The 25,662-nt window shown below is 41.6% G+C and overlaps 4 protein-coding genes across 6 annotated transcripts in view; 3 read left to right on the forward strand and 1 right to left on the reverse strand.

Moving 5' to 3' along the window:
- Positions 1-69: 69 nt before the first annotated feature.
- On the forward strand, positions 70-14,953 carry si:ch1073-459j12.1 (inactive carboxypeptidase-like protein X2). Its single transcript, XM_034212524.1, has 22 exons — positions 70-938; positions 1,939-2,139; positions 2,233-2,289; positions 2,987-3,448; positions 4,756-4,830; positions 5,363-5,428; positions 5,778-5,861; positions 6,917-6,988; positions 7,069-7,178; positions 7,534-7,673; positions 7,750-7,834; positions 7,931-8,075; positions 8,792-8,880; positions 9,694-9,817; positions 10,519-10,715; positions 10,855-11,031; positions 11,274-11,437; positions 11,610-12,187; positions 12,746-12,885; positions 13,153-13,252; positions 13,342-13,508; positions 14,107-14,953. The coding sequence occupies exons 1-22, from the start codon at positions 689-691 to the stop codon at positions 14,476-14,478; spliced, it is 3,855 nt and encodes a 1,284-aa protein (XP_034068415.1). The 5' UTR covers positions 70-688; the 3' UTR covers positions 14,479-14,953.
- Positions 14,739-18,741, reverse strand: pold2 (polymerase (DNA directed), delta 2, regulatory subunit). Its single transcript, XM_034212526.1, has 11 exons — positions 18,537-18,741; positions 18,104-18,333; positions 17,893-18,014; positions 17,664-17,787; positions 17,352-17,466; positions 17,070-17,268; positions 16,871-16,951; positions 16,539-16,696; positions 15,796-15,923; positions 15,601-15,702; positions 14,739-15,474 (listed from the first exon to the last, which is right to left on the reverse strand). The coding sequence occupies exons 2-11, from the start codon at positions 18,324-18,326 to the stop codon at positions 15,314-15,316; spliced, it is 1,413 nt and encodes a 470-aa protein (XP_034068417.1). The 5' UTR covers positions 18,327-18,333; positions 18,537-18,741; the 3' UTR covers positions 14,739-15,313.
- The window catches only part of npc1l1 (NPC1-like 1), a 28,381-nt gene continuing 20,941 nt past the window's right edge, over positions 18,223-25,662 (forward strand). Inside the window, exons 1-3 of one of the 3 annotated variants that reach the window (XM_034212521.1) lie at positions 18,228-18,355; positions 22,677-22,859; positions 24,777-24,902. In XM_034212521.1, coding sequence (XP_034068412.1) covers positions 24,861-24,902 — 42 coding nt within the window. In that variant the 5' untranslated portion in view covers positions 18,228-18,355; positions 22,677-22,859; positions 24,777-24,860. Of the gene's footprint in view, positions 18,356-22,676; positions 22,860-24,711; positions 24,903-25,662 lie in introns of those variants that run through there. The other 2 variants (XM_034212523.1, XM_034212522.1) reach the window with 2 other exon arrangements.
- Positions 18,907-21,183, forward strand: nono (non-POU domain containing, octamer-binding). The gene has a single exon (XM_034212527.1). It carries the CDS (start codon positions 19,059-19,061, stop codon positions 20,343-20,345), a length of 1,287 nt encoding a protein of 428 aa, XP_034068418.1. The 5' UTR covers positions 18,907-19,058; the 3' UTR covers positions 20,346-21,183.

The following is a 25,662-nucleotide window of genomic DNA, read 5'->3' on the forward strand; positions in this document are numbered from 1 at the left end:
CCTCCTCCTCCTGGTGTGGAATTCTAAGTCGTAGCAGTCGCTCGTCTCTCCTGCTGCTCTGCTCTGTGTGAGTCTGCAGGGTTAAAGCTCTCCGTGAGGAATTCAACAGGAGCTGCAGACGGAAAGAAAGATCTGACTTCTTTCTTCAACCCAGGAGGTGCAAGCCCTATAGTCTGAGGCCTCACCTGCCCTCCCTCATCCTCCCCCCGCCGTCTCCTGTCTGATCCCTGCACCTGTTCTGACTCGTCGTCAGCCAGGTGAGGGGGGATCCTCTGGCCTTGCGCTGTTTTTGCAGCTGACCGTAGCTGTGGGGCAATTAGGAAACCAGTCCATTCATTTGACTGGATTGCTGCTTTGCTCTGTATCTCTCTTTCTTTCTCTCTCGCTCTCTCTCTCTCTCTCTCTCTCTCTCTCTCTCTCTCTCTCTGTATAACCCACCTCCCTGCATATCCCTACCCCCCTCCCACTCCATCTCAGTCTAGCCCAGTCTGTTTGACATTGTGTGTGTGTGAGGAGCTGCAGAAGTTTCCCTGCTGGAGTAAAAAGTGTGGATCACATTGCAAAGGACACAGGGGAAGGAAAGGTTGAGAAGGAATTCTTCTGCTGGACGAGGTTGGATTGAGGCGACTGAGATTGAATCGGAAAAAACTCCAAACCAAAGGATTGTGCATTTGGAAGAGCAGCAGGTATGAAAAGCCAGACTGTGGTTGTGTCTGTGGCTCTGCTGGCCCTGTGCTGCCTGCTGATCCCCAGAGGAGGGGAGAGTGCTGGGGGGATCGTTTCTCTGCGGCAGGCTGAAGCAGAGAAGCAGGCTGGGGATCAGCTGCAAGATGAGCCCCTGGAAGACCCAGAGAGTGAGCAAGTACTCGCAGGGGACCCTCACCCACTGGGGAGCAGCAAAAGGGGAAAGAGAGACACAGAGGAGGCTGCACAGGCAGGTGAGTGGACACAATTCAGATTTTAAGTAAAGTAAAAGACACATTTGTTGCACAGTCAAGACATCAAAGCTGATCAGGTATGGTTTGACCTCCAACATGATAGGGAAGAGCAAACACAGACACACACACACACACACACACACACACACACACACACACACACACACACACACACACACACACACACACACACACACACACACTCAGAGTCTGACAGCTTTACAGGCATGAGAAAGTACAGATACTAACCTGTTACTCCTCCACAGCAGAGAATACAACTGATTGTGTGTGTCCTACATACCAGACAGGGAAGAATACACTGACTTAAGCATATTGCGGTCAGATATGACACAGACGGACCTTTTCCACTGCCACAGCATACTGCCTGTATGATTAATACTGACCACAGTGCATATCCACTCTGGTCAGACTGATAGGAAGACTGTTGCACAATTGCAAACAGTCAGCTCAAACCGTTGCGCACCGTTTAATGAGTCTCACTTATGAGATGATGGAGGTGATAGTGATGTCTTCATTGAACATCTGGACATATTAAAACTGAAGTCTGGTTTATGGAGTCCAGCTAATGGAAAGATAGAGCAGTGTTTTCCATGAAAGGGCCTCACAATTTCAGACAACCTCAGGAGGAAATACTGATGAACCTGAAGCAGCCACTAAAATAAATCCGCTGTCTGGATTTTCCCTGGCAGCGCTGTGTTTTGCCATTGCAGGAAAGAAACCATTGCATAATTCAAGTCTGACATAAATGAAACAGTGTTACTTTACCTTTTATTTCAGTCCTTAATGTTATAGGGCTTTTATGGATTAATCTCTTGGCATTATAAGATATTTAGTAATACCAGCTGAAGAGGCTTAATTGTTTTGGGGAAAAAGACAATTGTTTATGCATTTATTGTGCTTTGTGCTTATTTTGATCATGGCCAAAGGATTAAATTAATTTGGGAAAACCTCTCTTCTTCTGTTAACCTCATCTTTCTAGGTATTTCTGGCAGGGTGAGGAGAGAGCCAGAAGAAGGTAAAAAGAAGAAGAAGGACAAGAAGAAGAAAAAAGAGCCGAAGGACCCCAACGCCACCAAAAAGCCCAAGACTGACAAGAAGGGAAAGAAGAAGGACAGGAAAACAACAACAACAACAACAACGCCAACAACAACAACAACAACTGAACCACCCACCACAACAGGTGGGGACAGAACAGAGCAGAAAGCCAAGTTTGTACTTGAATGATTTGTACTTTATGGATGTTGTTGACCTTGTGTTTGTCTGCTGCCTTCAGTGATCCCGACTGAACCGCCCACTGAACCGTACACTGACTACGTCTATCCTGATGTTGGTGAGTGACACAAACTAATTGGGTAGGAAATATAGGCACATTCTATAATTATAAATCTATTTATAAAAAATCTATCTATAGACCAATCTCACTTTTTAGTTCATGTGTCCGCTGGGGATAAATAAGTCTATTTTATCAAATTTTAGATCTACAAAATTTGTAGCATTTTTGATATTTCATTTGGATTTACCCATGACTACAACACCCTTCTCTTAATATTTTATAATATAATACTGGGTTGGTACAACTCTTCCCACAATTATTGAACATTTTAAAGGGGTGCTCCACAGATTTAACATCAAAGTCAGTTTTCAGGGCTTAAAGCCTCCATTATCTCCCTTAAAGGAAAACAATATCCATAAAAAAAACACAAGATTAGTGCTACTTAGCCAGAAAGCCAGTTGTGAAAGGTTCTTTCATTCCAAAAGACAAACCTATAACATATTATAGTTCAGCTATGTTAAGTTTGCTTCCAATAGCAATTGCTGTATCATGTTTTCTAAGAAAGCAGTTAATATAAGCATAACCTAAAAAGTGTTGTTGTTGCACTGTTGGTGGAGCCTGGGACCTAAGATTGTAATCGTCATAACTACACTGTAGCTATGTACGTATGACTAATAAAAGCCTTGAACCTTGAACTTGAACAATATTTCAGTTTGGACACCTGAGACTAGCTTTACATCTGTTTTTCTGCCAGACAATGAATACTGGAAACCAGAAGATGACTACTGGGATGCCGATCCCACACCAGCCGGGCCTGAGCCTGAAGCTCCAGAAACAGATCTTCCTTATGATGACTATAAGCTGGAGGAGGAAGACCTGGCTGCTCCAGTGACAGATATTCCGTATGATGACTATAATCCGGAGGAGGAAGACCTGGCTGCTCCATTAACAGATCTTCCATACGATGACTATAAGCCGGAGGAGGAAGACCCGGCTGCTCCAGTGACAGACGTCTACGATGACTACTGGAAACCCAAGGAGGAAGAGCCATCCACTCGGGCGCCTAATGCTTACGATGACTACTGGACCCCAGACGATAAAGAACCATACGTTCCTGTGACTGATAATTACGACACCTATTGGAAAGAGGACCCGACGCCCCCCACCCCAGAGGTGGATGGGAAGACTGATAACTCCGACTACTGGGACAAAAATTGTGAGTCTTTCTTTGATTTAAGATATTTGTGGAGTGACAGTTTGACACCAAGGGGCAACATCTGGGGAAGTGTGGCATTTATGGAAGTGTTGTTAACCTGCATTCTGTTCAATGACCAGCAGGGGGCAAAAGGGAAGTCTATAGAAGTCTATGAGAACAATACTCTATTGGGACTTGATTTATTACCTCAGAAAACATTCTCTCATTGATTTTATGGTCTCGACTGCTAGTTTCAAGTCTTGTTCAATATAGCATGATGTTCATTTTGTAAATTATATTTCTATTTAAATTAAAATAGGCGATAGAACAGAGTATGCTTTAGGGCTTGTCTAACTTATGAATGACAGGTTGCTTTTCTTGGGTGTTATGGTCTTACCCTCTAACCCTTTCACAGCAATGTATACTTATGTATGTACTTTGCTCCAACATCTTGACACCAATGGGTGACATCCGTCTATGGTGACATCCAATGATTGGGACGACTTCTTATATGCAGCCTATGTTTATCACACGCATGAATACAATGAGGTACAATTAGAATTATCCTATGGGAACGTAAGAAATGTAAGAAATTCATTTAACTTTTTAGTTATACTGCAAATAGTTGTCGAACTAAATTTCCAATTGCTTGTATTACTCATCAGCAGCTTTCAGTTAGATTCCTTCATGCACCACAATGCCTCATCCCTGTTTCGTTTACTGTGTTACTACAGTCACAGCCAAACATGGATCGTTGTGTTCTTGTTTTTAAACCAGGTCCACATGACTCATGAAGAAGACCACAAGGTTTCTAAACGGCTTCATTTGATCTGTTCTGTGAATGATCAGTTCGTAATGAATCACAGCTGTAGATTTTAAGTTTTCGTGACCCACTCACTGTCACATTTTGTAAAGGTTTAAAATTGTTCACTTGTATTTTGGAATATCAAAAAAACAATGTATTTGAAACAATATTTGGACCAAAAAACACTTGCATTATGCAATGATTCTTCAATTGTTAGGTTTTATTTGACTGTGACAACATTCACTAGGTCAGGGGTTCCCAAGCTTTTTTCCCAAGAGCTCCCCCAAATGACTCATGTTGGAAGTTGCCTTTTTCCACAGGCTCAGATGTAAGAAACAGTCCTTCGTGTGGCTCGGTGACACTCATCTGGAGCGGACATATGTGCTCATTACTCTGTATTCCCAGCATACTATACCTATGCTCTCACAACATTTCCACCGATTCACTCACACTTGCACATCCTGCATTTTCTATCACGTTCTCCTGTTTCTCAGTCTGATCGGACACTTAATTTCTTCTGCAGATGAGGTGCCGGAGAATCTTCCATTCCCTGATGGTAAAGAGGTCAGCCCTGAAATCGAAGTAGAAATTATACCAGGTAACTTCTGTCACTCAAACATGCTTAAAATTCTAGTCATATTTTCAATTATGTAGTCAACTAGTGAGAAATCTCTGTAGACTTTGTGATGCAGACAAAATGTAATTCCATCTGTGCCTTTATGCTGGCAGCAGATGAGAAATCCTGCGCAATTCAACACATGGGAATAACATAACAGTGAGTCTGTGAGCTAACCTGCCCTACTTTTCAAACAGGAGTGGGTAGATTTGCTTGGTTCCAAAGAGTCAACAAAATGTTCCTTAGTTTTGATGTGGAGTTTTAAAAAAAAAAGAGCCTTGTCATCAGATCACCACTTTGTTATAATTCCTGTAAATGTAAATTAAAGATTTAACAACTTAATTACATCGTAGGCGTCACAGTGGCATCCAAATAGAGAACAGTTGTTGTGGGTGAATAAATCAGGGCTGGACTAACCTGTAAAACTTTATGAAAGCACGTCATCTTATAAAGTATCACTTAATAGCGTTGTCTGAACGAGTTGTCTGACTTTATGTTTGTTTTATCTACGCAGAGGAGCCCACAGCCACTCCTCCCGATGAGGGGACATGGTATGATGATTACGACGAATACGGAAATAGTATGTGCGCACACACACACACACACACACACACACACACACACACACACACACACACACACACACACACACACACACACTGAAACATATCCAAACTGTTTTATATTAGATCCATTAGTTAAGCTGCAGTGACTCTTCCTGCCAACCAAGCAGAGAGCAAGGAGAGCAAAGCGATAAATAACAGTCAGGTCAAAACTTTCCAGACTTTTAAATGATCTTTTGTGACATTTGTACTGCATTTGGTTCCTAATAGCTTATAAAAACACAGAAAGACTTGCATACACACTGCTGTACAGGGCACAAGTGTATATATAGGTATTTCTATAAAATGATCCTTAATTCTCCACAGGCAGGAAAGGAGCAGAGACTGAGGACAAATGGATGGAGAAGGAGAGAGAAAGAGCAGCAAAAGAAAGAGCAAGGGAAGAGAAAGGTAAGATACTACTCTCTTTTAGATAACACATTTTGCACAATCTTGTCCGAAAACACAGATATTGGAGTTGCCAAATCAAAGAACGTGGCCTGTGACCTCAGTGCAAAAGTAGGCTACTAACAGATAACAGAAGGTGTTGCCTCATTTAGATCAAATGTCTGTTTTAAGAAAACAACAGATGTGACTTTCTACCATGTTAAAGCCTTTGGTACTTGCTTTAACTTGTGAACAAAAGTTCAACCCTTCCATAACAAAATGAAGATTATTCAAAGTTATTTCAGAAGACTCTTGTGAGTTGCACTGAAGCCAAGGGAGTGAGAGGGGAGGTCAACTGACACTGATCTGAATGCAGTAGATTAGTGTGAGTGATAAAGAAAAAGGCAACCAGGGAGAATTAGCAGGCAGACAATGTTGCAATGTAGAGACTTAAAGTGTCAGCTCTTTTTCGCCACGTGTCTGCTGTGTGTAGCGGGGTTAACTGGTGGTTAAGGAGAGTCTGGAGACGAGGATATATAACTCCACCAAGACCGGTGTCAATAGGTCACTTCCTGTGTGGATGGTTCACTGCTATCTGGGTTTAAGGTGAAAAGCATTTTGGCTTAAAAAAGATCAGACGTTTTTGGGGCTTGAAACAATTATCTGACTGTAACAAAGAAAAGCAGATGTGGTCCTGCATCTATACACATCAGTGTGTGAATGGGTTTGTCCACTTGTGTGTGCATGGTAGGTGAGTTAACGTACAGCTGTCAGTAAGACTTCTGGCTGCCATACTACCAGCAATAAACTTTATTATGTCAGTTCAGTGTGTAAAAATCTGACTTAAGATAATGCTGGATGGGATTCAGCAGTGTTTCTCTTTAGGATGTTCTGAGTTTGATCAGCACTTGGAAGAGAGATCATAACATCTGTTTTTTTTTTACTACACTTTTTTTTGGCATTTCCATTTGAAAAGAATTCACATGAGTTCCTAGATCATTTCTGGGAAGAGAGAGAGAACATATTCAGTCAAGACAATTTGATTTGCAGTAAGACCTTTTTTTTCTGATTTCTGCCAGAGAGAGCGGAGAAGCTGAAGGAGGCCGAGGAGCGGGCCAGGAACAGACCGCGCGTCTTCAAAGAGCCAAAGAGTACGTTTGTTCAGATCTGAAAGGCATTGCTTAAGCTTCTGCTGATAACATTAACATATCATTAACATTTTTATTGGCAGAGTGCCCTCCCCTGGGGATGGAGTCCCACAGGGTCGAGTCGGACCAGCTCACAGCCTCCTCCATGTCTCAGTATATCTTTGCACCTCAGAGGGCGCGACTCAACATGCAGGTAAACCATCAGAGGGGGCTGCTGTGGTGTGAACGCTTTCAGGCAGCTATCACTTACATACTGCCAGGCTTTAATATAAACACCAGCTACCAGAGGAGCCATGTCGGAAAATATAAATTACGGCTGAGTCTGTTACATCCATTATCTGCTATGACCATAATCTATAGTCTAAATAACCTTTTTAGCAGCTAAATTATTGGATCAGCTGATGAATTATTGCAGTTGCATCAGTGCATCTGTGAGGTATGAATTAAATATAATTGCATGTCAGTGTGCGATAAGTTAATATTTGGGCTCCAAATGTGACCAAGTTAAAGCACCCTGCAGCATGTGTTGTGGTCTCTGTGGTTCCCAGGGCTCAGATGATGAAGACAACATGAGAGGAGGAGCGTGGTGTGCAAACCAGGAGGATAAGATCCACTGGTTTGAGATTGATGCTCGCAGAGAGACGGAGTTCACAGGAGTCATAACCCAAGGACGAGACTCCATGAACGCGTGAGATACTAACACACAGACTAGGTATTTTCTATTTCTGTATTGAACATGTTGCTAACACATTCCCTCATTCCAGGAGTGACTACGTGTTGTCCTACTTCCTGGCTTTCAGCAATGACAGCAGAGAGTGGACCACCATCCATGATGGGTACACTGACTGGGTTAGTTCACCTTAATGTACTATATGGCCCCTCCTTTTGGCATTATGTATGATTTGCCTTCTCTTTTCCTGACTCACCTTTCTCCCTCTCCCCAAGTTGTTTTTTGGAAACAGTGATAAAGACACTCCGGTGATGAATCAGCTGGCAGAGCCTGTGCTGGCTCGCTACATCAGAATCATCCCTCAGAGCTGGAACGGCTCCCTCTGCATGAGGCTGGAGGTCCTCGGCTGCCCACGGCCCGGTGAGCCTCCAACACTTTAAAAACAATCTTCACAAGCAAATTGTAAATCAGTATATATACATAGGAGCACATTCTCACCCTGTGTTACCGATAATTATTCAAGACGGTGTTTCATACATACCCAAACGGTGAATGAAGAATCAAACACAGTACAAAGACTTGGTGAATTAAAGTAAATGAGGGCAGCATTTGAAGACATTAACATTGTATCCTTTCACAAACTCTCATACAACTCGTGAAGCATAATCCAAGTCTCATTTAACCAGTCACTTCTTCACAAACACATGCATTTTCACTATAACGTTTCTATTCTATAAAAACACATCTGCATAAAAAGTATCCAAACAAGTGTGGAAGAGTCCAAACTTGTTTAAATAGGAAGGTTTTATGCAAATAGGCAAGAGGTAATAAGCCTGCAGCTGATTAAATGAGACTTGGGTTATATTACAGAAGTTGTGTGAGAGTTTGTGAATGGATGTTTCCATAAATGTTTGCGGCCCCTATGCAATTAAATTCATCTAGAGTTTTCCGATTGTTCATTTAACTAGGAGCGATGTGAGAAAAACTAAGTTTTCTTCACATATTCAATGTAACAAAGGGTGAGTAATTGATACACAAATTGACCTTTTCTGGATGAAGTAATCCTTTTGCACGCACACTATAAATACGCACAATACAAAATGAAGGATGCATTTTATTTTTGTCTTGTTCCACAGATCCAGTGGATGTTCAGTACAGGCAGAATGAAGTGACTCCAGTGGATTACCTAAAGTTCAGACATCACAGCTACTCAGAGATGGTTGAAGTGAGTATCCTCCACACGGCCCCCTGCACATCTGCTGGCTCATTGAATTCAACAGGAAATACCTCTGTTATTTCCCCAAAGACGAAAAACTAAATAATTTCCCTGAACATTTAAACTGTTTTAATCCACTTTAATATGAACTGATATTAAACCCTCACCCTAACCCCGCAGTGTGCTCATTCCTTCTCTGCTTATTATTACAGCTGCCAGAGGCCAACATACGATACGATATACGATACGATATTATTTATTTGTCAGATCAAGTCTGAAATTTGACTTGCGTCACAGCAGCTCCATGTCCAACATCAACAGACAAATATCCAGACACAAATTCATGAAACACAAACAACAAACATTTAACATAACAGCACAATCAGTGAGAGAAAAGCTGCTCAAAGAGCCTTCAGCGTGCATTTGATCTGGGATTTAGCTCTGTGTTTACTGTGAGGAGTGACTGATGCACAAAGGAGTGCTTCAGTCTGACTTTATTGAATCGTGGGACCCTGTATCTCCGATTAGATGGTAGCAGTTCATATTCACTGTTCAGAACATGGTTTGGGTCAGAGATGATGTTGTTGGACAGCCTCACTAGGTTGTTATGATAGGCTGAGTCATAGAGTCTCTGACAGGGTTGACCAACAATCTTTGAGCAGATTTTTGACCATGACCTTTCCAAGGCAATGCTTATCATGAACAGCGCCCACACTTTTCCCAACCGTCATGAGTACATTGTTGATTTTTAGGAGGATTTTTACGTGTAAATGATGTACAATACTTTGCACACTGACTGTTACCATCGTCCCACGTGTTCAGGTCATGAAGTCTGTGAATTCAGAGTGTCCCAACATCACCAGCGTCTACAGCCTGGGCCGCAGCTCCAAGGGACTCGATATCATGGCCATCATCATCTCCAGCAACCCCACAGAGCACGAAATAGGTGGGCATGTGTTCATATGACTAGGGATGCAAGATATACTGTATAATATCAGATAAAAGATCAGCTGATTTTCTAAGGCCAAATAGCTTTTATTCACTTAACCAGCTTGTGTTTATAGAGTAAGTTGGTTTGCAAACTGCCGATTAATTATCTACACTGACTGTAGATAGAGACAGAGAGCCAAACATGTGGTCGCACGTGTTGACGTTTCTCAAATGTTCAGACAAAGTAACCATGATTGCAATTTTCTTTTTTTATGTATTAAAAAATTACTTTTTTGTATTATGTGTAGTTTGATGACATATGATGACAAACCCTAAATTAGATTTGGTTAGGTCAAACTATGGAATATGAAATTGTCGTTCTAATCTAAATCTACAGCCCTTGCCCTTCTACCTTCTGATGATCATAAACTACAGGTCTTGAACTTCTTTTTAAAAAACTAAAAATGTTTGGGTATCTACTGGATCGGCCACATAAGCAAGTAATAATCAGTTGTTGGCACTGGCAGGATAAAATCTATATTCTGCATCCCTATGATGATGAATCTCTCTTTTGCTGTTAAATGCTGTTTGGTTGAACAACTGGGGCTCAATGGCACCACCAATGATTCCTATAAATCCAGATAAACACCAGGTGGAAGTCAGCAGATTACGGTTTAAGGGACCAACAACTACAGTCTTCTCCCATTGTCTCCACAGGTGAGCCAGAGCTGCGCTTCACGGCCGGTCTTCACGGAAACGAGGCAGTGGGCCGGGAGATGCTGCTGCTCCTCATGCAGTACCTGTGCAAAGAGTACAAAGACAGAAACCCCAGAGCGCAGCGTCTGGTGGAGGGAATACGCATCCACCTGGTGCCCTCGCTCAACCCCGACGGACACATGGAAGCTTTTGAAGCGGTCAGTGGTTATCATTGTTTAACATCATGTGTTTTTACTTTTCTGGCAAACAAAAGAGAGGCACAAACAGGAAATGCCAGAGAGTCATGTTCGTGGTCTTGGGTGACTTGGTTTCATGTGGCCCGTTTCTCCTCTGCAGGGATCAGAGCTGAGTGGATGGACCACGGGACATTTCACTGATGACGGCTTTGACATCTTCCAGAACTTCCCCGAACTTAATAGTATCCTATGGGATGCTGATGATAAGGGTCTTGTGCCAAAACTCACTCCCAATCACCACGTGCCTATACCCGACAACTACGAGACCAACAGCTCGGTATGGGACCCTGTTTGTGTCTTACAACCAGTTTATTATAAAATCTGAGGACAAAAGACCTCCAGTTTAGGGTTGTTGTTTTATCACCACCAAATGCACTTCTTGTAACCTCTCCTCATATTTTTTTAATTGCCAGTGGATGTAAAATATACTTGTATTTTTAAAAAGGTGGTTGAGGTTTACTCTTTAAGCTAAACACAGTGTCTACTCTGCTTACATCGGTCTTCTTGTCTTTATTCCAGTTTGCTGTGGAAACCAAAGCGGTAATCTCCTGGATGAATAGCTATCCATTTGTGTTAGGTGCAAACTTCCAGGGTGGGGAGTCAATTGTAGCCTACCCTTATGACAGCTTACGTCTCAACAAGCCTGCAGAGAGCCAGAAACCTCACAGCCGCAAGAAGAGACAGTATGGCTTTTCCTCACCCTTAACCAATGCGTTCTGACGTTGTCTTTCCTTCTTTGCACACACTTATGTCCTAAACTCTTTATTTGTCATGCTCTCTCCTGCATATAACTCTTCATGAACATCTCACATTCACCATCAAGTTAAATAGTTCAACTAGAGTCATTTCTTACAGGTATGAAGAGGAAAGTTTTGATGGGACAGAGTGGGGAAGGGGCTACCACACAGAGCCGGAGGAAGACTGGCGATCAAGAGGACATTCAGAGCCAGAAGAGGAGGAGAGGGGATACGACCACAACCAAGGTTACGAACATGGCTACGATCAAAACCAAGGACATGACCGTGGGTATGAACACAACCAGGGATACGACCGTGGATACGACCGAAACCAAGGATACGACCGAAACCAAGGATACGACCGAAACCAAGGATACGAACATGGCTACGACCAAAACCAAGGTTACGACCAAAACCAAGGTTATGAACAAAACCAAGGTTATGAACAAAACCAAGGTTATGAGAGAAGAGAGGAGGAAGAGGATGATCGAGGAAGAGGTGCCGATAATCAGTACGGGGAGCCTGAAGATGAGCCTCGGATGATCCCAGACGAGTCCCTCTTCAGGTGGCTGGCTGTCTCCTACGCTTCCACTCACCTGACCATGACGCACAACTACCAGGGCTCCTGCCACGGAGACAACGCCGCAGGGACGCACGGCATCGTCAACCGGGCCACATGGAAGCCAATCAAAGGAAGTAAGTAAATGCCAGCAGTAGAGGAGGAAATACTCAGTTTGTTTTACCAAAGTTAAAGTAAAGTAAAGTGACAGTGTAGACAAATCAATTGAAAGTCCTGTATTCAAAATATGTAAATATATACATATTATATTATTGGATCATAACTATTGCATTATATGTATGCATTACTTTATTTTTCCAAGTTGGTAAAGAGGGATCTCATCTTTTAGAATTTAGCTTGGGATTATCTGACCTACAGTATATACCTGATCAATTATGTTGATTATATTTTGTATTTTTAATGTGAATCTGCTTAAAAGTAACTCATAAAATGTGTTGGAGTAATAAGTACAATATTTGCCTCTGATTTGTAGTGAAGTAGAAATGTAAGTAGCAGCAAATTAAGTTTAGTACAATTTTGGAATACTCTACTTAAGTAAATGTAAGAGTTCAGTAGGTTTATCCAATGTTTTTTGCAAGTGTTTTAGCTATCTCCATGCATTTTTAACACACCCTGCTGGACAACATGTGCTGTGCAGGATCTGGTTTTCAGTTTGTGTGTGTTCACCTCTCTAGGTATGAATGATTTCAGCTACCTGCACACCAATTGCTTTGAGCTTTCTATATTCCTGGGATGTGATAAATTCCCTCATCAGAATGAGTTGGTGTATGAGTGGGAGAAGAACAGAGAAGCAATGCTCATCTTCATGGAGCAGGTCAGTCACACACACTCTCACACCATCGTACTGACTTCCTGAATTAAGATTGTCTTCAACTAAAAGGTGTATGGTTTCCTTGACAGATCAACTTTATATTTGCATTACATCTCTCAGTGTAATGTTTGTATATTGACCCATTGGTGATTGTTGATTATTGTAAAATAAAATGACAAAAAACGAACAGGTATTTAGAAAATATTCAATCATGGCAACATCAGAAGTAGTGATCTTATCCCCTTTAAAATACTCTCCTTCTCAATCTAGGTGCACCGTGGTATCCGAGGCATTGTGAAGGATCAGCAGGGGAACCCCATTTCGAACGCCACTGTGTCTGTAGAGGGAGTAAACCATGATGTCACGACAGGTATCCTGAAAGACTTCCTCTTCTTGCATCTCTCTGCATACGTTTTAACTGAGATTCTTAAAACAAAATGGCTCTCTTTGTTATTGTAGCCCAAACAGGGGATTACTGGCGGCTGCTAAACCCGGGGGAGTACCGCGTGACGGCTCGAGCTGAGGGATACTCCCCTGTGACTAAACTCTGTGTGGTGGGGTATCAGTCAGTGGCAACCGCCTGCAGCTTCAACCTGGCCAAGTCCAACTGGGACCGCATCAAACAGGTAAGGCACTACCATCATACAAGTCACGTATATTGTTTTTACTTTTAAGAACCATAATTCACAGCATGAACAAACATTTTTGTAACTTACTATCAAGGAAAACTGAAATTCAATGGTATGTTCATCAGACTGCAGTAGCTCAGTCTGTAAGGACTTGGCTTGGAGTGTTGACTGGTACTTTGGAAGCTGCCAGTTCACCTCCTAGGTGTTGCCGAGCTGCCTTTGAGCAAGGCACCTGACCCATACTTCTCCCCAGGCGCTGTATAATGTGAAATGATTAAAGGATTTGAATTGAATACTTTATTCCCGTTTCTAATACAAAAATGACCAAAATAAATGCTTACATTATCTCAAAGTCAGCATCAAGTTAGTGTCTCACTCTCACTAAAGCCAATCTCAAAGTCGTTTTAAATGTTTTCAAGACTGTTAGTCCAAAGCTTATTTTGGACTTGCATGGGTTACAAATGTGTAGCTTTATGTGACTCACACTAAACAACTTCCACACCAATGACATGTTTGCTTGTGTGCTGCTGTGTAAAACCAGTACATCTCTATCTTAAATCCTTATTAAGAAAGTGTATTTCTTATTTCTCTGCAGATCATGGCCCTCAATGGCAACAAGCCCATTCGACTCAGCTATGGCAACAACAAAGTGCAGTCACCGGCAGTTGGGAGTGGCAACAGACGTTTTGTAAACGGCAACAATGGGGTTACAGCGAACTCGGGAGTCATCGCCGAGCGGCAGAAGAGGCTCAGGATAGCTCGCATCCGTCGCCTTCGTCAACAGAGATTACTGAAGTTAAGACCAACGACGACGTTACCCCCGACAACCACAATTCCCACAACGCCAGAGACAACCACTTTCTGGTACGACTCCTGGACCGTAGGGGAGGGACAGTCCTCCACGCTTGGCGGATTCACAGACTCCATCCTGGACTATAACTATGAATACAAGATCGATGACTATTAATCTTACACACACAATTCAGTAAATATGCATCTTTCCTCTCCTTCAAGTAGTTCTAATTGCCATGTTGTACTTTGAGCAGGCTGATAAGGAATCCTGTCTTTGTGACAGACAAGCAATGGGAAGGCACAGAATATTAACTAGTAATTGACTTGTATAAAGATAGTGTATCTATAACAGAACGCCTCTTCACAGATATTGTTATAACATTTCCGTTTTCAGTTCACACTGCATTGTTCTAACTTGTTACACAGTCTGTTTGCGTCATGAAAATATGTTTATTGTAGATGCACATAAAAAAAAAAGTAGTTTTTTTTTTTACTTCAGAGTTATTTACACATATTTTTACAGTATGAAAAGTCACAAAAGGGTTCAAAAAGCTTACAGCGATTCAGAGGGAAAGGGTCTTTTGTCATGTTGCCTCAGACGCAGCAATAAAGTAGTTATTTTTCAAATAAAGGTTTGTTACTGTAATACACAATGCCTATTCTGTCTTTTTTTGCACATTTGTAAACACGTATTTGAGTGTAGCATTCTGGGATATCAGTGCTTTTATATCTTTATTTTAAAACTACAAACGAGTATTATGGCCAATTATTTAAGATGTGGCCGGGCCCTTATCCCTTCTGGAAAAATAACACACCTTGACAACAGTAACTTTAACAGCAATTTGTTGGCCATTATGACACTGGACAGCATCAGTGTTTCACAAACACCCCCGCCTCTGTAGTTCATGTCTCAATGTTGCTGTGACTCCGCTGTGGTCATAAGAATTTAGTTTGAGTGTTCATCAATAGCGTCCTAGAAGTGTTGATCTGTATGTGGATATTATGGACACTCAGTGGCTGACGTTCATCTCACTGTCCTCATCCTCGTCCGCGGAGAAGGCAGAGAAGCTGATTGGCTCACATGTCAGAGTACGTAAATTCACCAGGCATGCTGTTTGGGTGCTGTTGAAGTCTGGAATAGTAACCAGAAGGCATTCTTGGCCATCAGGACCTGGCAAGAAGAGAAGAAGAAAACATGTATTGGCATATGAGACAGTTCATGTGCACAATATAGCCAACATAATGTCAATATTTTAACATTTAGAGTCTAAGGACGGACCATAATGTGATCGCTCACCTGTAACAAGCTTAGACTGAAAGGTTGGGGCCATGCCACTGAAGTAAACATGGGGACACTCTTCCAAGATGAAAGGGTCTTTTTGGTAAAATGGGTAACAACCTGGAGGAAAATGTACAGAAGACATTGTGAGTACTGCGAACAGGTATGACCCAGAAGGTTTGCGTTTGTTTTGCATCGACTTGTGTGACTAACCCAGAGTATCGGGTGCTGTTGGCGCCAGGTGTCTGAGTCGCAGCGTGTCCTCCAGTATTTCCAGGTGATCGTCCATGCTGCTGTATCTCTGAATGTCACAGACATTCTGGCCGGATGTGCCCAGGAACCTTGGAGGAAACACAAAAACATGGCTGTTAACATATTCAAACTTGCTTAGGGTTCAAGACCAAATCTGTTGAGGAAAATATTTTCCTAGGCCCACAACTTTGACCCAGTTTATAATGTTCTACTCCCCTTGCCGAGCACAGGGTTGATGCACTCTGTGTTTTGTCTCATTATTCCTGCCTGTTGGCGTCAGCTGATAGAGGTGTAATAGTGATTTGTTTGTTGCGTCTTGTCGTTCAAAATGTTGATTATTCTCTTATAACTAGCTAAATACATGGAACTGGGGGGGGGGGGGGGAGATCTTAAGAATTGGTTGGCCACGAGCTGTGTCACTTTGTGGATGCAGCAAATGTCAATTCTCCGGACGTAACTTCAAATGAATCTTCAGTGTTTGCCATCCAGTTCCAGCTCTCCTGTGTTCTCATTTTGTTCTACTCCTTGCTCCAGAAGTTTCCATTACAATCCTATCCTCTGCTCGTGACTATATTCTTTTATAATAAGTGCTGAACAGTGGACTTTATTTATGTCGATTTTAAGAGTGGTTCATATGTGTTTTTAATAGTTAAAGAAATGTGTTGATTTAGGAATGTATGTATGTACTGTATGGTATTGCTTACCTAACTCCATCAATGTGAGATTGGTGTGGATTGGTGACCAGCTGCAGCGTGGGGTACACTGAGGACAGGGGGAACATGCAGCGGTGGAGGGCCTGCTGAGGGAGGGTGAAGTTGGTGGGGTCGTACTGGCCCGGCATGACATCCACTGGAACTGAGGCCTATAACAGCAGGAGGCAGTGACAACATAGTTATATCATCACTTTTTTCAGATGAAAACCCTTTTATGAGATTCAATAAGTAACTGTAACGGATAGGAACTTAACTTGTTATCTAATTACATTACTCCATAACATGTAACAAGCTATTGTAGAGGGGGGGGGGGGCAGACTCACCACCAGCTGAAGCAGCATCTCATCCAGCAGACGAATGGCCTCCACGCTGCCAGCCTGAGTCTTCTTAGTGAGGTATTTAGGCTTAACACACAGAGGATCAAACATGTTTTTAAATGTTAATTATGAGAGCCAGTTCATGTTTGCTTCTTTAGAACTAATTAAACATATTTTTGAGAATAATTGTGTGTCAAACAGTTACCTTGGTTGCTGCATCAGCATCCTGGGTGTTTTGGCTCAGCAGGTTTCCAACCAGTAATACTCTGGAAATTGTCGCTGCACCGCTCTGCTCCCCCTGGTCACCCAGCTGACCAGTTACCATGTCAACCAGCAGCTGCAGCCCCAGCATGCTGTCAGCGTGAGTACTGCCGAGCCCGAGTCCTGAGACCAGGAGCACAAACCTGGATGAGGACAGAAGCTACATTAGAACGTATTATCACTAAAGGCAGGGATTTATGGTGTGTATATGTATTTGTGTATTTACCTGTCAGAGCTCAGTGTAGGTCTTGGTGATTGTGGAGGAAGATCAGCCATGCAAAAGTCCTCAACAGTGAACTTCCCATCATTCTTTTCGGCTCCATATATTGCAATAACACTACCTGTAAGAGAAATAGAAGAGAAGCCATTACATAGAGGACAGCTGTACACAGCTGAGTGATGAAACCCTGTAATCCTATATTCTAAATTCACATTACAAGCAACTGCGTCCCGAATCCAATTTCTTTAGCTTTCATGTGACACAGATCTGTATGAGTGTGGACTGTGGACAGACACATACATCCTATTTTCCCCTTACCTGTGACACACTTGTCTTTGTAAATGTTGCCCTCCAGTTTGATCCTCTGTAGCTCATCCTCCAGAATCAGCTCATCCGTCTCACTGATGAATTTGACTCTTGCAGGCTGAGGCAACAGGTTGTGCTGAAGGGAAGAGGAAAACAATGATACATGACATCTGCCAGAACATTCGTTCATTTTGTCAGGGATTTAGGGGGTCAAGCTGGTGAATGTTCCTTGACTGCTGACCTCCTCACTGATCTCTTTCAGAATGGATGGCTGCAAATCCATACGCTTGAACAAAGTCCCCACAATGCAACACTGCTCCCCTGTCTGAAGATCACACAGTTTCCTAATAAGCACATCTGATCCTGGCAGCAACAAAAAGACACACATAGATAAGATAAATTAATTCAGATGCTTGAGTACGAAATGTAGGTCAAATATGTGCCAAGCTCACCCCACTTCTGCTTGGCTCTCTCTGACAACAAGGGTCTCATCTGCATGAGTCGTGCTGCGTAGATATGAGCATACTGGCGACTGAAGCTCCGCTCCCCAACCGTGTATCGCTCGGAGCATGGACTGTAGGCCAGAGACATCCTGTCAAACACCGGGCCCTGGTCCTCGGAGGGGCGGCAGAGCAGAGAGGAGCCCTCCTTTTGGGCGCTCAGGTCGGAAAACATGACTGTCCTGAAGCAGAGGCGAAGGAGAGGTTAGTAGAAACCTGTCTGCTGTGTTACATCCAAACTTCGTGAATACCGTGCACGTTTAAAGTCGTTTTTAAAAGGCTAGCAGCTCAATTCAAAACAGCGTTAATGACAATAGTGCTCTTCCAAAACATGCCCACTGTTTTGAGAATATCAATAACAATGTCACAGATGTAACGACCTTACCTTAGTACAGGCAACGCAAGGCTTCAGCTGGTATCCGTGTTGAATCAGGTTGTATGTTATGTAGTCAGATATCAGTCATTTCATCCCGAGCAAAGGAAACAATTCCCGCGAAATCACCCACTCAACATTGCTGTTTTTCAAGATGACCGCAAAGTCTCGCGAGAAAACATGGGATGTGGGATAACAAGTCTACAAACATAGAAAACTAAAGTAACGTAACGTTAACTTGAATATAAATTAACTGAATCAAGTTTAAGAAGCAGTCTGACATATAATCAGCATACTATTTCATAAAGGGGCATTTTATAAAGATCGAGAGTAGTACATTTAGGTTTTTTTACAACGTCGCACCCAATATACGTCACACATTTAAAAACAAGGGTCGCGTTGTGTTGATCTCACAAAAGCAGCCGTCTCCTCGCCATTTTTTCGCAGCTCTTTGTGCGCCACTCTGCTTTAAGAGTTTGCGTGTTTTTTGACGAGCGATTCGTCGACTCGGGTTTTAATTCTTTAATAGACAAAATGCAAGGAAACAGAGGCCCCCCCCAGCACAACCACGGGTCTAACCGCCCGGTGGAGCAGAAGAACACCAACGGCCAGCAGCCCGAGGATCCTAGCAACGAGGCCTTAACCCTGGACCTGCAGAACTTCAGGAAACCCGGGGAGAAAACCTTCACCCAGCGGAGCAGGCTGTTCGTAGGAAACCTGCCCACCGGGACATCTGAGGAGGAACTGGAGAAGCTATTCGCCAAGTACGGCAGGGCCAATGAAATCTTTATCAACAAGGAGAGAGGCTTCGGCTTCATCCGGCTGGAGACCAGGATCATAGCAGAGATAGCCAGAGCAGAGCTGGATGATACCCCGTTCAAAGGCAGGCCTGTCAGGGTGAGATTTGCCACACACGGTGCAGCCTTAACTGTGAAAAATCTGCCAGATTTTGTGTCCAACGAGCTGCTGGAGGAGGCCTTCGCTGGCTTTGGGCAGATAGAGAGAGCTGTAGTCATAGTGGATGATCGTGGGAGGCCCACAGGGAAGGGAATAGTGGAGTTCACCTCAAAGCCAGCTGCAAGAAAGGCTTTGGATAAGTGCAGTGATGGTGCCTATCTTCTCACAGCCTTTCCTCGACCCATTACAGTGGAACCCATGGATCAGCTGGATGAAGAGGAAGGACTGTCAGAAAAAATCATTAACAAAAACCAGCAGTATCACAAAGAGCGTGAGCAGCCACCAAGATTTGCACAGCCGGGCTCCTTCGAGTTCGAGTATGCCATGCGCTGGAAGGCCCTGATGGAGATGGAGAAGCAGCAGTACGAGATGGTGGACCGCAACATGAAGGAGGCTCAGGAGAAGCTGGAGGTCGAGATGGACGCGGCCAGACATGAGCACCAGGTGATGTTGATGAGGCAGGACCTGCTGAGGCGTCAGGAGGAGCTGCGGAGGATGGAGGAGCTCCACAATCAGGAGGTGCTGAAGAGGAAACAGTCTGAGATCCGGCAGGAGGAGGAACACCGGAGGAGAGAGGAGGAGATGAGGATGCGCAGTGAGGAGATGCTGAAGAGGCAGCAGGAGGGCGGCTTCAGAGGCAACTTCCCTGAAAACAGGGAGCAAGAAATCAGGATGCACATGGGCGGTCACGGGATGAACAGAAACTCGCTGGGTGCCAATGCTGGTCCTGCAGGTGCTCCTGCTGAGAATGCTCCAATGATGCCAGGGCAAGGAAACAACATGCCCGGGCCGGGCCAGGGAGGCTTCCCCAGGGGTCCCGCCGGCCCTGGAGACTATGGACCCAACAAGCAACGCAGATTTTGAATAATATGCTTAAAATCCTTTTTCATACTCGCTGTATTTTAAAGTTCAGGTAGTGAGGGGTTACTGGTTGAACAGGTGACAGTTGCATGTGTCTACCGGCCGCTACAGCGTCTGTTTTTTTGTTTTAGTTCTTTACCTTTTTTTTAAACTTTTTTTTTTGTGGGTTATGTCTTTAGTACTAAACTGTCATAACTCTGAATGAGCCATGTGTTTTACTTTTATTTCCCACATTATTGTGTTTTTCATTTGGATAGAGAAAGTTTTTTCGTCCTGAAAATGTCGGCTTTTCTGAAATAAATTCATGATTCCCTAAGAATTTCGATTTCTCAATGTTTTTCAAAGCAGCATAAGTGACTCCGTCAAGACACATTTTATCTACATGATGGCCATTTATAGGTGGGGGTGTCTCACACTCTTGGTTCAGTTGGTGTTCACAGCTGTCAGCTGGATGCCTGGCATTGATTAGAATATTGATTTAATGATGAATGGCCTGAATCACAGTTAGACGGAGGCATCTTTGCTTTTCAGCACAGCTGCAGCGTATGATGTTAAGGAGATACATTTAGGCATAGTCATTGTTTTTCATGCCCTGGGCATTTTTGAGACTGGGCTATTTTTCTTCCATAACATGTCTTCCATGTCTTTTTTCATACTAGTGAAAAAACTCATCCTAAAATACACATTTATCTGTTTATTTACTTTGTCTTAATTGCTTCTTCAGATTTCTCTGTTATTCACCTAAAGTTAGCTCACTTAATACATCATTTGCATAGTTAAACATTTCAGAAAGATCTTTCAGTTTCATGGTGATATCTGTTGAATAAATATTTTTACCCTATTCTCCTGTAGTGTCTTTCAAAATGTATTGGTTTGTACATGTACACTTGCCAGGGGTGAGCAAGATAAAACAAGATACATAAGAAAGAAAACGGTGAATATAATTGTATATTTACATAATTATATTATGTTGTATTATTCTGAATCTACAAATTAATTTAATTCATCAAATTCACATAGTGGAGTAAAAAGTTCAATAGTTGCTCCTCAGGTGGTGGAATAGAAATAACCAGTAACGTAACCTAAAATATGTACTTCAGTAAATATACCTAGTTAATGTCCACTACCGACTAGAGTAGATACATTTCATTGATCTTAGCTTGGGAAATTGTTGCAAATAATAAAAAATATGATCAAATTAAAATAAACAAACTACATTTATAGATATTAACAGTAACAACAATAATATCTATAGTATATATGATACAGAATGTGTTAGGATTACAGGTCTCAATTTTCCCTCAAGCTAGAGTTTTCCATACGGCTCTATGTATTGCTTTTTTCAAAGTTTAAAGGTCTAACTATCAATCCTAGCAGAGTATTTAAGTTAAAAATATTCATGTATTTAAAGGCATTTTAGCTCGCAACTGGTTCAGATCTCAGTATCGTTCAATGCCATGACCGCAGTATTGAAGTTTCATGGAGAAACTCCTCAGTCTGCCAAGGTGAAACCCAAACACACGGCATGCAGAGAAAGCCTGGTTTGTAAACAGGGTGTGTGTTAATGGAGGCGGACCGTAACAGCTGGTTGCATAATATCCAAACAGTGTCAGAGTGCATCTGCCAGACGACCGGGTTTTGGTTGAACAAGTGCCCAAACATCTATGCAAAAAGATAAAGGGTTAAGTGAGGGATGGTTCTCATGAAAACGTGCAAAAAATATAACACTGAGTTGTATAAAATAAGCTGATATGTCTCCCGTTACAATAAGGAGAATGTTTTCTTTTTACTTAAGGGCTCTCCTATCTACAACTTTATCCTTTAAAAAAGGAATACCTAAAAGACTTAAAATGACAACACAATAAATGTTATAAATCAAGTCAATGCATTTAAACTAAAAAGTATGAATGAATGGTTACAAATAGGTTAAAATACAGCGTAATAAGTAAACATCCCTCCAAATTGAAAATATATTTATCAGTTATTTGAACATTTAAAGCATAGAGCAGGGATCTCACTGTAACATAGTACGAAAGATCATCTCTGGGTTGCCTGCAGTGCAGTGTGTTAATCTGCCTCACGCAAAGGTTTTATACAATGAGATAAGAAAATATAAACCTTAATCAACGCCTAGAAGGACATTCAGGTTTCATGGCAACAACAGATATGAAAAAGAAACATCATTAAATAGGTCAGACTTCAGAACTCAACCAAGATGAAAAGAGGAAGAATATCAAGCCGGACCCATGAGTGAACGTACAGTCTATCAATAAAGAAATATGGATGTACACATATATGCAATCTATCAATAAATAATCTCAAGTCTATCCATAGATATAAAGGATGATGGTCAAGGCCTTTGGATTAAACTACCCTTCACCTGTATCTGAGTCCATCAAGTCGTGAGCGTCCTGCAGGAGTGACAGCTGCGTGAATGTTGATCGATAACTGGATCATAAAGAGGGGAAAGTGTGTGTTATCTGGACGAGAGATCTGCAAGGTCTAAAAACTGGATAGGTAAGTACTTTTGAAAGATTCCGTACCTCGGATGATAGATGGTATATTGATTGTGAAACTGAGGCCTTTAAACCTGAACTCAAAAACACATCAATGTCATCAGTTATTCCTTATATTTAAAATAATACATTTGAATAATTATACACGCCTGCATGATTGTGTAAATATATGTCAGACCTTGCAACGTAATATGCCAGTTTACTTGTCAGGATCTTTGTATATAAATAAGTGTTATTTATTTATAATTCTTTAAGGAACAAATGTCTAACACACGTTTGAATATATTTTATAAATCTACATATCGATTATTTATGAAATGTTATTAGTACATTTAAATCATAGTTCAAATTGTATACAACTACAAAACAAATACAGCAAATCTACTTGTAAATACACACTGTATTTTAATTTCAGATTACTTACAATGTGCTATTATTTATGATTTTATGTGGCGTTTGGCAAAAGAGGCTTGTGGATTCAAATTCACAGGAAATAAATAACATTAAAAAACACACATATTTTTAAAGTTAAGCTGTTACAGCGAAGCCCAAAGTCTTGCAGGACAAATTCAAATGTAGCTTCCCGTTTATGGATTTGGGGAATTTCCCAGAAGTAGTTTCTTCCAAAAATGCAGACTTGTGTTGAATTTTTGCAGAAACACTTTATGAATGAAAGTCCATGCTCATGTTGAACTTGGCACTCCTAAATAATGGATGCCAATACAGTGTCTTCCTCTGAAGGGCATAAAAAGACGATAAAGTAGTGGGAATAAAGTAATTAAAACATAAATAAACAATATAACAGCGCTGCACAGGTACTGTTAAAAAGAATAAATTGCTTGTAATGTTTGTTAATCAGAATCCTAACCTGGTGTATTGCTAAGTAGGATTTCAGTATATAGACATAGGTAGGGGAAGATTAAACCGAAACAAATCAAATAAGATAAGATGGAGCTTTATTTTTCCCCGTGGGGAAATTCAGGAGTTTAAAGCAGCGACAGAGTGAGAATGAAAAACAGGACAATACAGATTCACACAAGGATAATACAATTAAAAATAACATTACAAAAACAGAATTGTGTAACAAATATACAGATAGTGAAAAAAAAACACAAAATGTGTACAATATATCCGAATTAAAGACATTTAGATTTTTGGTTTGCTGGCCAAGTTACAACGTTTTATGTGTTGCCGTGACTTATCAGCACAGTAGAGAACAAATAACGTATAACCATATCTGCCCTTTTTATTCTTGTCCTTTTATCACAGAATTAGAATTAGTTATCTCAGCATGACCTTGAAGCATAATAACAACATGATAATAAAGTTGATTTGATATTGGAGGATGTGATAGTCTTCTAATTATATCGATATGAATTTGGCTTGGAAGAATATCCTCCTTGTATTCAGATTTGAAAACTTATTTTGTTTCTTTTTAAAAACATTTTATACAAGGAATTGTTGTAAGGAAGGGTTTATTGGAAATGGGCAGATAAGCTCTCTCTCTGACAGCAGTGCAACTGGGATGAGGGTCTAAAGGTCACGTTCAGTGAACAGATTGATCTGAATCAGTCCGACTAATGTTTATACAAACACCCAAAGTTGCTGTGAAAATAAATGATTGGAGATATATGTACGCAGGGTGTGGTTGTTTCTTCGTCTTCGCCTGTAGTTTCTACTTGCTGCTTGGGATCACCCCAGCAACCCTATCGAAATCCCACCCATGTTACGTATCATGAAGAGGAATTTGATCATCCATAGCTGTGATTGGCCAGCCGTGGCATCACACCAGATAAGATAGGTGTGACATCATAGGAGTGGGGACTCAGTACATGTTGTTTCACCTTCCCCAACACTGTCAGACGGACTAAAGGAGAGGCTGTCTCCCACTCTCTTTCTTTGTCTAATGTATCTTCAGGTAGGGCAGCAGTGATCAATAAACACTCCCTTACACTCTTACCTGAGGAGCCTTCTTTACCTGCTGCTGGAAAACTCAGGAATCATGAACCGTGTCGCAGCCCTCATCACTTTTCTGACCTTCATGGTAAGTTAGTCTGGAAACCTTTCTTTTGGAATGGGTACTTATACTGTACACTTGTTTCAGTCCACTATGGACGAGTATAAGGGCCAGACGTAAGGGGTGGAGGGGGAAATTAGGAGAGAAGTTTGCTTTCAGCATTTGGAGGATAAAGTCCAGTATTTGCCACTGTGGCTAGTCATTTGATTTATTCTCCAATGTTCACTGTTGTTTACTCCTAGCAATTCTAATGTAGTCTCAGTATTTCAACATCATTCTCAACATTTCAAATGTACATTTAGACTTCATGCTTAAATTCAAAGAGAAACAATGTTCTTTCTCTGATCAAAATTTAAATCTGAGATTTCAACTCTTTTCTCAACATTGCTCATTTATGCTGAAGAAGCAAAAAAAGCGTCCTCCTCTTAGGTTAGGATATGATATGTGACCAGGATTGTACATTTGAGAAACACAAGTAATTTATCTTCTAATTAAGATACTTAACCAATATAAACACTACCACGCACAAGGAAGTGTTTTATTCAACTATTATCTAGATGCAGGCAATCATAAAATGACTAGCGCTTAATGTGGTAAACAGTAAAACACAATAAAAGACAAAACAAAACTGATGTTTAATCGTTTGTCAAATTTTTGCACCCAACGCAAAGGTTAGATAAGTGTTATTTAAGGCAGTGCTTCTCAAACTTTTTTCAGTCATGTACCCCCTTTGAAACATGTTCTCAGCCCAAGTACCTCCTGACCGATCCCGAACATTTTTGATCGA

Source organism: Gymnodraco acuticeps, unplaced genomic scaffold, assembly GCF_902827175.1.
Source record: "Gymnodraco acuticeps unplaced genomic scaffold, fGymAcu1.1, whole genome shotgun sequence".
NCBI classification, from domain to species: Eukaryota; Metazoa; Chordata; class Actinopteri; order Perciformes; family Bathydraconidae; genus Gymnodraco; species Gymnodraco acuticeps.

Excerpts from the sequence above, each read along its gene's own strand:
- si:ch1073-459j12.1 (XM_034212524.1), top strand. The coding sequence starts at position 689 with ATGAAAAGCCAGACTGTGGTTGTGTCTGTGGCTCTGCTGGCCCTGTGC. Across the intron at positions 8,881-9,693 it reads GCTACTCAGAGATGGTTGAA|GTCATGAAGTCTGTGAATTC; the intron begins GTGAGTATCCTC and ends CCACGTGTTCAG. Across the intron at positions 9,818-10,518 it reads CCCCACAGAGCACGAAATAG|GTGAGCCAGAGCTGCGCTTC; the intron begins GTGGGCATGTGT and ends TTGTCTCCACAG.
- pold2 (XM_034212526.1), bottom strand. The coding sequence starts at position 18,326 with ATGTTTTCCGACCTGAGCGCCCAAAAGGAGGGCTCCTCTCTGCTCTGC. Across the intron at positions 17,788-17,892 it reads TGAAAGAGATCAGTGAGGAG|CACAACCTGTTGCCTCAGCC; the intron begins GTCAGCAGTCAA and ends TCTTCCCTTCAG. Across the intron at positions 16,952-17,069 it reads ATGCTGATGCAGCAACCAAG|CCTAAATACCTCACTAAGAA; the intron begins GTAACTGTTTGA and ends CTGTGTGTTAAG.
- nono (XM_034212527.1), top strand. The coding sequence starts at position 19,059 with ATGCAAGGAAACAGAGGCCCCCCCCAGCACAACCACGGGTCTAACCGC.